Here is an 11,783-nt window from a genome sequence, read left to right as displayed (position 1 = left end):
TAAATGTAAAATATTATTAATAATATTGTGTTATTATCATAGGTAATAATCTAGAAGTGGAGAAAAACAAATAGCTAATGTCAACATTGTTGTCTTGTTACACATCTGACATCATGAGAAACTAGTCTGCTTATCTCGGACAGACAGAAATAGATTGCTTTTTGTACATCTGTCTCATAAGATAATGTAGCCTATGTTGACTATACATTGAGTCAGTGGCTGTCTTTAACATGACATAATATACACATTAACGGAGGGGTCATATCGCGAGGAATGATTTCTGCGGAATCTGTACAGCAGTGAAAGGGTGGGAAGAGTGACGTAGGTCATGACCGAGTCTCCGGATCAATCCACTACACACAGACAAGTGGATTGTAATGACTCCAACCACGTTAATAACTAAGCTAGCAAAAGCAATACAACGAAGTACACGTGTTAATTATAAATCAATCAGAAAGATTTGTATGATATTCTGATAAGCAGGTATTTAGCACTAGAGAATCGTGTAGAGCGAAAGCTCTGGTTTCCCCCTCTCGTGTGACAGTGGTTCAGTCCTCTGGTAAAATTCCGAGAATTGCGAACTGCGTCTTCTCAGAAGAGTTCTTCCAAGAACTGTCTTCGGCGGACACTTCCAAGAAAAATACACCAGGTGATTTTCTTCTATCTAGTAATAAGCCTAGACTAAACATGAGACGCTCTAGAGAAAAACGAGTTGTTCGTTAATTTTTATTTTGTTTTAAATCAGACTACTTTCTTCTATTTAGATGTGTCGGGTTAATTACGCAACTCGACTTTTGTTGGCCTAATTGCGTGAATAACTAATCTTATTCGTCTCATATGTCAGTTTCACTCTATTGTATAAAGTTGCATTAGATAGTGTGTTTTAAGTTGATTTAGGAAGCTCACTCGGGATTGTATAATAAAGACAGGTTTGCGCAACTTTATGGGTGGGAAACAAAGTTTATTACGTTAAGGTTAACTTACCTAGAATAGACAGCCTGTGTGTGGTTAAAAATCAGGAGACGCGTATAGGTCATATAACGTTACCGTTATATTATTTAAAAATCTGTGTATTACATTATTTTTAATTCTCTGAATTTGTCATTCGCCCTTGCGCATGTGCTTATGCTGGTGAACTCTCAACATGACTAAATTAATGGAAAATGTTATAAATGATCAATGGTTAATAAATCCAAAATGCGAACATAGCCTATATTATACACTGTTACGATTGCGTCAGTTTTTAAGCACGTTAATGAGATTATTTATGTGTACTGTAATCTCTGTTTTACACTGCATCATTCACGTAGCAAATTGAAACGCTTGTTTTACACCAAAACACTTGTAACAGACAGTTCACTCGTGTGACTTGTATTTGTATACTGTCATAATACTTAATACGTCAATATCCTACGAGGTTTGATATACCACCATGAACGCTATTCAACAAGTGTCACTTACAGGAACAGCCTCATGCTTGCATCACGCTGGTGTCTTAAATCATATAGCCTACTGCTCACTACATAGTGGTGTTTGACATTATGCAAGGGAATGCTATATATTCAGATTGAGCATAGTTTCAGAAAATTATATAAAATGTTTAAAGATGTAGTGATGGAGATCCAGTGGTATAAAAGAGTAAATATTACTGTTTGAAAATGTTTGTCCCAAACATGCTGTCTAGTTAGGCACTAGGCAGCTCACTAGGTTTTGCCTGCACACTTTGGTCTCTCAAGTCAAGTGCATTTAGCAAATATGAAAATACAACTATAGTAGATTTGGGAGAATCTATTTTATAATCTATTATTTTAGTGCCCTATTTTTCACAAAAGAACTAATGAAAATTCAAATTAAATAAACTTGAAGCAAACAATGACAACATGGACACATTTCACAAAGTGAAAGTATATTTAATACAAAATATTTTAGGCCTAATGTAAAAGTCGGTCATAACTTGTGTAACTTTGTGGACATCTAGTGTTCATCTGACTAAACTTCTTAAGACCTTAGAACGACACACAAAACAATTCAAGCACAGACTAGAGAATATAGTGTTCAAAGGCATGTTATTTGGAAACTGGACCTCATTTTTGTCTATTAAAATTATCCTACTTAATATTTGATTCATTAATTAATTAAAAAGCTATTCACTTCATGTTTAATGAACATGTTTTTTTATTTCTATATTAAGATAACATTTTGTTTAAAGTACCAATACATGTTTTTTGAGGGGCATAGAAAATGTCATAAAGATATCAAAATAAAGAAAAAATAATTTGACTGAGCGACAGACAAATATATGAACTTTTTGCAAAACAAAATAAAAACCAAGACAAATAACTTTGTGGACATCTAGTGTTCATCTGACTAAACTTGCATGTCTTTCATTTTGACATTTTATATATTCTATTGTATAACATTAGATATAACATTGTAACATTAAAATAAAATAAAATGTATGCTGTGAATTAGTGATTTTAGATTTGGTGAAGTAAAGTAAAGATATATATTTTTTGCAAACATTTTACTATATTTTGAACTAATTCTGTGCAGGTGAACAATATGTCAAGTGCAGCAGACGGCTGCGTTAAATTCACTCGGCATGCCGGTGACGTGCTGTTCAACTTTAACCGCCTGCGCAGCAGAAACATCCTGACTGATGTCACCATTGTGGTCGGTGGGGAGCAGTTCCAGGCCCATAAGACAGTTCTGATGGCATGCAGGTAAGTGCTATGATTTCTGATTTTAAATAGCAAATATAAGATATGCACTTTAAGTGACATCTGTATTCCATTTTGTCTTTTTCCAGCGGCCTCTTCTACTCCATGTTTGCAGACATTCATAAGAGCAACTTGAGCGTTGTAAGTTTAGATCCAAAGGTAGACCCCGATGGCTTCGCCATACTGTTGGAGTTCATGTATACGTCTTGCCTCACTCTTAAAGATAACTTCATTATAGCCACCCTCAACACAGCCACATACTTACAGATGGACCATGTGATGGACACTTGCCAGAGGTTCATAGACTCCAGGTGAGATCTTAGAACGGCACACAAAACAATTCAAGCACAGACTAGAGAATATAGTGTTCAAAGGCATGTTATTTGGAAACTGGACCTCATTTTTGTCTATTAAAATTATCCTACTTAATATTTGATTCATTAATTAATTAAAAAGCTATTCACTTCATGTTTAATGAACATGTTTTTTATTTCTATATTAAGATAACATTTTGTTTACAATACCAATACATGTTTTTTGAGGGGCATACAAAATGTCATAAAGATATCAAAATAAAGAAAAAATAATTTGACTGACCGACAGACAGACAAATATATGAACTTTTTGCAAAACAAAATAAAAACCAAGACAAATTATAGAACTTGACTCATGCATTTTTAACAAGATTTCCTTGTTCTTTATCTTGGACTCAATCACTGACTTAGCATCTGCTGGTTTTCTCATAGGGGCTTGTGTGTGAAGCAGAACAGAGCAAAGATGCTGGTAAATCACAGCTGTTTAAATTCAGAAAATCCCTTCATCCTTCGAGATGCCCTGAACAGTCAATCAAGTGTTAACTTCAGCACTTACGGCCCTCCCAACCTGCACTATGCAGTCAGCACGTCCACTGAAAGCCCGACCCGCTTCTACAGACATCTACCTCTTCCGCCGGAGACCTCCAACACCAAAACCCCCCTCTGGCAGATCCCCAAGACCGGCGTAATAGCCCGTCAACAGCACTCCCTGCCAGACAGCGGAGTCTCAGCTAGGACGATGACTAATGCAGGAGCCACGGAAGCCAGAGAAGAGAGGAACCGTCCACCTGTTCTCTTTCGTTCAGCTCGAGCTGATGGAGAGCGGAAGGCTCCGATTCTGCATTCAGAGGTGGATAACACTGAACCGTGTCACACCAGTGGTCCCGAGAGCCCTCTTAGATCAGACTGCCAACCCAACTCACCTGCAGAGTCCAGCAGCTGCAGTCGAGGGGCGGCGTCTCCTCCCAGCTCCATCAGTCACCCAAAGGCCCACAACTGGAAGAAGTACAAGTTCATCGTGCTGAACGCCACGGATGGAGCGACTGACAGTAGCTCACTAACTCCATCCCACATAGTTACAGAATCCACCAACAAAAACAATGAGGAGCAACTCATTATGGATAGCAGGTCAGTCTAGTGAAAGTCTTGGATGCCAATGCAAGCATTAGCATCTGACGCAGTATTTGTAAACATGGTATCATGTGTTTTTAGAACTGAAGATGATTGCATCAAAAAAGAGGAGCGTGGCTCTTCACTTCCCAACTCTTTGACAGAGGAGAGCAGCATGCGACCCACAGGAACAGGTGAATACACTTTTTTTTCTACTTTTACATGGGCTGAAATCTGGTTAAAAGAGATTCATATTTTGGGAGCATCAGTCAGAATGTTCAGATTAATCTTTTTTCCCCCCATCATCTAGGGTGGAATAGGATTTTTGTTTAGGTCGGCATGTCAGATTTTACTTCTTCTGTGACCCTTTTTTTGGGGGGCGATAACTGTAATAATCATATTTATTTATATTTTGGAATAGTAAATAATAAAAAATTATGTGTGTGTGTGTGTGTGTGTGTGTATATGTATATGTGTGTGTGTGTGTGTGTATATGTATGTATATATATATATATATATATATATATATATATATATATATATATATATATATATATATACACACACACACACATACATACACAATTTATTATTACTATTATTAACTATGTATAAAACTCTTGGCCCCAATCTGAGCTTTTTTATGTAATATGAATTGTTAACTTAAATATTTTTGTAGTTAAGGATAATGTTTATTCATATCCAAGTATTTTATGCATATTGGTGATGTATATGTAATTTAAATAATAAATTATTATAATAATATGCAATAATATTTAGATATTACATTTTATGTTATATAAATGACTGATTTAATACCTATTTCAATATTAAAATATTTAATTGTTTTAATAGTTAATATTAACTAGCAACATAATCATGAATTTGAAAAATACAGTTTAGCCAAGTAAAAATTACTTTCCCCCCTCCACAATGTCTACTATCCTTAATTATTGTGGATAAAGGTTTTTTGGCATCTTATTGATGCCTATATCATTACCATCATTCACAGTCTCAAAAATCTGATTACATCACTCACAATATGCAGACTGTGTGGAAAAAGCCTAACAACAACTGTTTTGATTGTCTTGGCAGAGAGGGAAAAACTCTATTGTAACGATTGTGAGTCCAAAAGCGAATCTGACGCAGAGAAGCCCCAGTGGCTGCAGGACGGAAAACCATACAAGTGTGACCGCTGCCAAGCCATGTTCCGCTATAAAGGAAACCTAGCTAACCACAAGTCTGTCCACACAGGTAAACAAACAAAGAATATTCTTAAGTGACACTCTCTAAACCCAGTGTGTTGCCGTTTTTACATTTTCTGAATGCTTTAAACTTACAGGAGAGAAACCGTACCGCTGCAACGTATGTGGAGCTCAGTTCAACAGGCCCGCCAATCTGAAGACACACTCACGGATCCACTCAGGAGAAAAACCATACAAATGTGAAACCTGCGGCTCTCGCTTTGTCCAGGTGAAAAAGAACTCCAGACCATGTGTCTGTACATGGGCCATGTATATGAGGGTCTTCATCTTCTACTTTCTGGTTTCCCAGGTGGCTCATCTGAGGGCTCACGTACTGATCCACACTGGAGAGAAACCATACCCGTGTGACATCTGCGGCACGCGCTTCCGCCACCTCCAGACACTGAAGAGTCACTTACGAATACACACAGGCGAGAAGCCTTATCATGTAAGCACTGTCATCATCAAATTCACATTACAAATGTGATAAACAGAGGACAATGTAGCAGCCAAATAAATATACCGCAGTGTAGTTTAAATTTCACATTTAAATTATAGTTTGAAACAGTTATTAGATGTTGCAATGCCTTATATTTTAGACATAACTGTAAAACAAAGATAATAAATATTAAAGACGAAGAATGGGAGCTTTATTGCATTCTCAACGCGGTCAAAATAAAGTCTTACACTTAGTAGCCCAAAAACAATTCACAGTGCATGAAATATCAACAAATACAACTTTTGATTTGTAGATGCGTTACTGTTATGATTATGATAAAAAAGTAACAAGATGAAAAGTGAAAATTCTGATATAAAAATTGACATCAAAATTCATAATTTTCACTGTCATCACTGACAAAAAATATATAATTATTACATGAAGTTGAAATTATGAAATACTAAGATGTTATTATTATGAGGAAGTCAAAATTGACAAAAAGTTTTTGACTATTTCATCTTTTTGAGCTCAATTCTGCCTCCATCATGCATCATGGTAATTTATGAAATGAAAATGGTCAAATCTGCCCTTAAGTGTCATAATTATGAGATTATAGTCTAAATATGTCAGTTATGACTTTTGTGAATTGACATGTTATAATTATGACTTTTTATAACACTTTACACTAAGTTAGCATGAACTAAGAGTGAACAATACATCTACAGCATTTATTAATCTTGGTTAATGGTTATTTATACATTATTCAAATCAAGACAGACAGATCATTCAAATCAAAAGTGTTAACATTACTTCATGCACTGTGAACTAATATGAACATTTGTATTAACTAACATTAACTGAGATTAACAATACTGTAACAAATGTATTGCTTATTGTTAGTTAATAAATTAACTTATGTTAACAAATGAGACCTTACTGTTAAGTGTTATACCATTATAACTTAGTATGTCATAATTATGATTTCCCAAAGCATTTTTTTTCTTATGTGCTGGAAATGGGCTACCATACTTAACAGTTGATGATGATATTTAAAACATGCCAAATATTGTCTGAGGCGATATATCAGTTGACTAGTAGTTTCTTCACATGTCAGTTTGGGATGTTAACTTAAAACCGAAGAAGATTTAAGCCCGGTTTCACAGACAGGGCTTAGACTTAACCAGGGTTAGGCCTTAGTTCAATAACGGCATTTAAATAGCTTTTATAAACGTGTCTTAGAGAAGAAGAAAAAAAACATTACTGGTGTGCATCTTCAGTCAAAACAATGGCACATATTTTAAGATATGTCAGTGAGTTAAAACAGCTCAAATTTGCATTTTAGTCTGGGACTATCTTAAGCAGCTTCTGTGAAACCAGGGGTACATACGGGGTCCTAATGAAATCATTCTGGCTTCTCATTTCAGTGTGAGAACTGTGACCTGCACTTCCGTCACAAGAGCCAGCTGCGTCTGCATCTGCGGCAGAAGCACGGAGCCATCACCAACACCAAGGTCCAGCACCGCAGAAGCAGAACAGACCTGCCTGCCAGCTCCCTCGTGACCTCTTGAAAAACCTCAAGCTGTTCAGAGACTCACAAAAACCTTTTCAAGTAAAGCTCTGCTGAAGGAGACTCACTCGATCCTTTACTGGTACTGCCACAAGAAAGGCCATCAGAAAATACACATGCCTGCACAGGTCTTTAGATGGCTGTGTTTACTCATATGGTGAAGTTACATATTATTTCTGAAATATGAAGGACTAGTGCACCAGCATGTTCTGGTTCACGCTTCATGATTTCAACTGGGTATCGTGATGTTTTGTTAAGATTTTAATAATAATGTAAATACTGACTTAAAATCATTGTTGTACTTAAATTTTGACTGCAAACTCCTGATGTAAGATTGGATATTTGAACATAATTGTATCATTATTTTTATTTTACAGAATGTAATTTCACTCCCTTTCCTGGCAAACTATGCACTGTATATATAATATATGGGGAAGATTGGTACAAAAAGAATTATGCAATTGCAGTGTGAACGTTTTATCAAATGGTACATTTAAAGAAGCTCTGCTCTGTCTGACAATTATATTGTATTCACATGTGTTTGTACAGTTGTTTTGGTACTAGAGGACCGAATGTCCTTGCTATTAAATATTTGATACCAAATCAAACAAGTGCAAAGTTCCATTCTTTATTTTTTCCACATACTGTATTTAAGAACCTTACATGCATATAGACCCATGATACATACTTTTCAAGAGTTTGTAGCCACTATTTTGTATTGTCGGGTAGTTGACATGACAAGTGAAGCAATTCCAGTGTGGTGTAAAATGCCGTATTTCATCAAACTTTTAAACAAATTTTTTATAGTACTTTTATTATTATTATTACTATACATCATTTTATGAGATACTAATTAGCAAAAATATACTTCTAAAGCATTTATTAATCTTCTTTGATTTCAACATTTGCTAATACATTATTAAAAGAAGCATCTGATAATATTTAATGGGCTTGAGCTAACAAGGAACAGTTGTATTTTTATTAACTAACGCTAACAAAGAGGAATAAATACTGTAATAAATCTATTGCATTTTTATTAGTTAATGCATTAACCAACTTTGACTGGAACCTTATTGTAAAGGGAAATGGTGATTAATATAAAACACAACATAAAATATAGCTTACACTTTTCTTTCAACATCAATTATTATCTTGATTTTTAATAAAGACAGGTTAATAAACATATTAAATGTCAAGTGGTTTGTTGAGGCATATAGAGTTAAATAGCCTTAAGTAGGCTACATGTAATGTCCAAAACCATAGAACCTAATCATCCATAGTATTTCCACATTGTTTAACACTAGATGGTGAAAGTGTCACGCTGATTCATTCACCAACAAAAGTAGGCTACAGAGGTAACATACAAGTTAATCTGGTCCTTCCACAAATGAAAAACAAGTTGGGTCTGAACCATGAACGTAGCTTTGTCTAAAGGGCCACTATTGTTTATTGCTAAAACTAGATGTAATAAAAACGTATTCAGCCTCATGTTGTTTGGTTTAACTTCTAAACACAAATGAAGATATTCTTTGTAAAAACATGAGATTTGTTGTCCATTTAAAGTCAATTTCTATCAAACTTAAAAGATCAAATAAACGCAATGAACTCTATGGCATCGTAAAAATATATAGGCCCAATCGAGTGTCTAATCCAAATCCACGTCTTCTGTCTGAAGAGACACGATAGCTTATTTATATGATGACCACATTTATCACGACGCGCGTAGTAAACACGGACGTTTAAATGCTTGAAATACGTGAGACACGTGAAAACATGACACATGAAGTAGGCTAAATGCAGAATTACATTTTTTGGATGAACTAAACATTTACATTTAGCGAATAGTCAGTTTGACGCGCTTCCTTGCGGAATGACACTCTTCGTAAAGTCAAAGCGCAAACATCATATAAATCACCAGATCCCATTTTCTTTTAGTAGTATGACTACTCATAACATTTTAGATGGTTTATTCTTAGCCTATATATTGCAGCGGGAGAGGATGCAGCCCGCATTGAGAGCGTGAGTAATGCTGCGTGAGGGAAATAATAACATTACGGAGATTCAGTGACATTACATTAAACAATTATGTTGAATGTAATGCATGGGGAATATTTATCTCTTTTCTATTATAGTGTGAGAAAGAATAGGAATTCACAAATAGGCAGTACTGTTTAAAGTGTTTATTGACTGCTGGTTACTCTGAACATAATACGAAATAATATTTGAACAGAAAATGCTAAGAGTGTATTTAAGAGGTGTGACCCTTTTGTATGTAATCCAAAATGGATTACGATTTAAAGAGGTGTATAGAGTAAAAATGTACCTTTAAATAAAATTAAAATGACTCCTGATTTTACTGTTCTGCACGTGCTGAGACATTTTCTCGTTTTAAAATCCATGGTTTCATGTTTACAGTATCAAGTTAATAGAAGTTTCTTAATAGACAAATAATCATCAGTATTTCATATATACACACTTAAATTTTGTATATTAACCTTCAAAGCAGAGAATGCAAAAGAATTCCTATAGGGGCTCTTTGGATGTAAGGGCTGGTTTTATAATCCAAAATTGCCATCACCATATGACATCATAATATGCAAATTAGATGGGAAAATATAATCCCTACATAAACTTTATGTCATCTTTGATATTTCTCTAATTTACAGAAAGTGTCTCTATATTTTATGACTTTTAAGATATAGACTTTTGAAATTAAGATGTCTCAATCAAATATGGAAAATTTTTCCAAATGGAAAAAACCTCTGGCACCTAAATGGGTAAAGGTACATTAATTCCCTCTAGCAGTAAAAAACAAAACAAAACAAAACAAAACAAAAAAACAGATACATTTTGCAGAAGAACATTGTTTTGGTTGTGCTTTGGCTCTGCATGATGCTTGCTTTACAAAGTTCGAGAGCTACATGGCAATTTAGCAGTTCAATAAAATAGTTACCTATAAAAACATAATCTCTGCATCTTTTTTACATTTCAAATCCCTCAGTTCTCACCATCTACGAAAAGCAAAGCCAATGTTGATTCTTGTTTATTATGAGCTCTGTCAAGCTATACACCAACTTTTGGTGACGTATGCATGCAATTTCCTGCAAAAACCATCCCAACAGGTCTGAAATATATACATTTATAGTAGGTATAATATAGTGAATCAGGTTAAGACTGATAGGCTTAAGAGGATTCATTGAATCATTATTTGAAATTACATAGTGTAAAAAAAAGGTAATTGAAAAACCCCAAATAACTTATTTTTTTAAAAATATATTTTCAATTTATTTAACGTGGCAAAAAAATTATGATGCATATAATCGTGCCTGGATGTGAAACTAGCATTTAGGCTTTTGTTCTTCTCCTGTAGTGCAGAATTTTGAAATATTGAGATAAGAATCTTGCAAAATTTAAATTAGATATTCGACTGGAAGAGTCAGAAGACATTCAGTATCAGAACATTTATTTTTCTTCAGCAGGATCTGCCATCCTTGATATTTCATAAACTGTTTTAAGTTATTTATGGACACAATTTGAACAGATTGAACTGTCACATCAATGCGACAAATTCAGTTTATTCATGAACGACGCCAAAGATGCTGAGAAAATCAAATAAAAACATGAGCCCCCATTCCCCACATCTTAAAAATCTACTGCCTGAGCAAAGATGGCAAGTGTTTGGAATACAGCAGCCACAATATGATAAAAGAAAATGTACAGCTAAAATTGAGTTCTCAATTCTTGGGTAGCCAGCAATAGGTCCTCAGAACCTGCTGTGGATTACTATGCAAAACAATGAGAAAAAGGTCACCAAATATAACACAAACAGGTCTTGAAATCTACTATAAGGCTCTTACTTCCTGTTGGACATTTATTAATCACTCATTTGCTTGGAGAATGAAATGGTTAAGTGCAGAAGCATTTTCCAACCTATTCTTTGCTTATTTCTAATTGTGTTTTATCCACTGAATAGTAAAAGTTTCTAAGTATATCTCTCATGTATGATAAGAAAGATAATCTTCAAATGCATGCATGCTTTGTTCCTATAGAAGTGTCCTGAATGCTACTGCTCAAGCTTACCTTATTTTCTGAAATATTGTTACTTTTTAGTGTAATATTGAAGTACGGATTGTTTGCTCAAAAACAAAGCGTTTTCCTTTCAGACTTACAAACACAGATATAAGCATAAACTCTTGTGTCTAAAATAAACAAAAACAATTTAACCATATAATGAGTAAAAATGTATATGTATGTGTGTGTGTGTGTATATATATATATATATATATATATATATATATATATATATATATATATATATATATATATATATATATATATATATATATATATATATATATATATATATATATATATATAAATATATATATA

General features: G+C 34.3%; 1 protein-coding gene across 1 annotated transcript; it reads left to right on the top strand.

The window, feature by feature from the left end:
• Positions 1 to 542: 542 nt before the first annotated feature.
• Positions 543 to 8,005, top strand: bcl6ab (BCL6A transcription repressor b). Its single transcript, XM_067454193.1, has 9 exons — positions 543 to 649; positions 2,554 to 2,723; positions 2,810 to 3,031; positions 3,467 to 4,162; positions 4,247 to 4,338; positions 5,240 to 5,398; positions 5,487 to 5,617; positions 5,699 to 5,836; positions 7,252 to 8,005. The coding sequence occupies exons 2-9, from the start codon at positions 2,563 to 2,565 to the stop codon at positions 7,393 to 7,395; spliced, it is 1,743 nt and encodes a 580-aa protein (XP_067310294.1). The 5' UTR covers positions 543 to 649; positions 2,554 to 2,562; the 3' UTR covers positions 7,396 to 8,005.
• The last annotated feature ends 3,778 nt before the right edge of the window (positions 8,006 to 11,783 follow it).

Source organism: Pseudorasbora parva, chromosome 9 (assembly GCF_024679245.1).
Source record: "Pseudorasbora parva isolate DD20220531a chromosome 9, ASM2467924v1, whole genome shotgun sequence".
Lineage (NCBI taxonomy): Eukaryota > Metazoa > Chordata > Actinopteri > Cypriniformes > Gobionidae > Pseudorasbora > Pseudorasbora parva.
The sequence above is the reverse complement of the archived record's forward strand: the minus strand, read 5'-3'. Positions and strand labels throughout refer to the sequence as shown.

What these genes read in the sequence shown, in the direction of transcription:
- bcl6ab (XM_067454193.1), top strand. Translation starts at nt 2,563, where the DNA reads ATGTCAAGTGCAGCAGACGGCTGCGTTAAATTCACTCGGCATGCCGGT. An exon ending in ACAGTTCTGATGGCATGCAG is followed by an intron (nt 2,724 to 2,809) that starts GTAAGTGCTATG and finishes GTCTTTTTCCAG; the next exon opens with CGGCCTCTTCTACTCCATGT. An exon ending in GCGGCTCTCGCTTTGTCCAG is followed by an intron (nt 5,618 to 5,698) that starts GTGAAAAAGAAC and finishes CTGGTTTCCCAG; the next exon opens with GTGGCTCATCTGAGGGCTCA.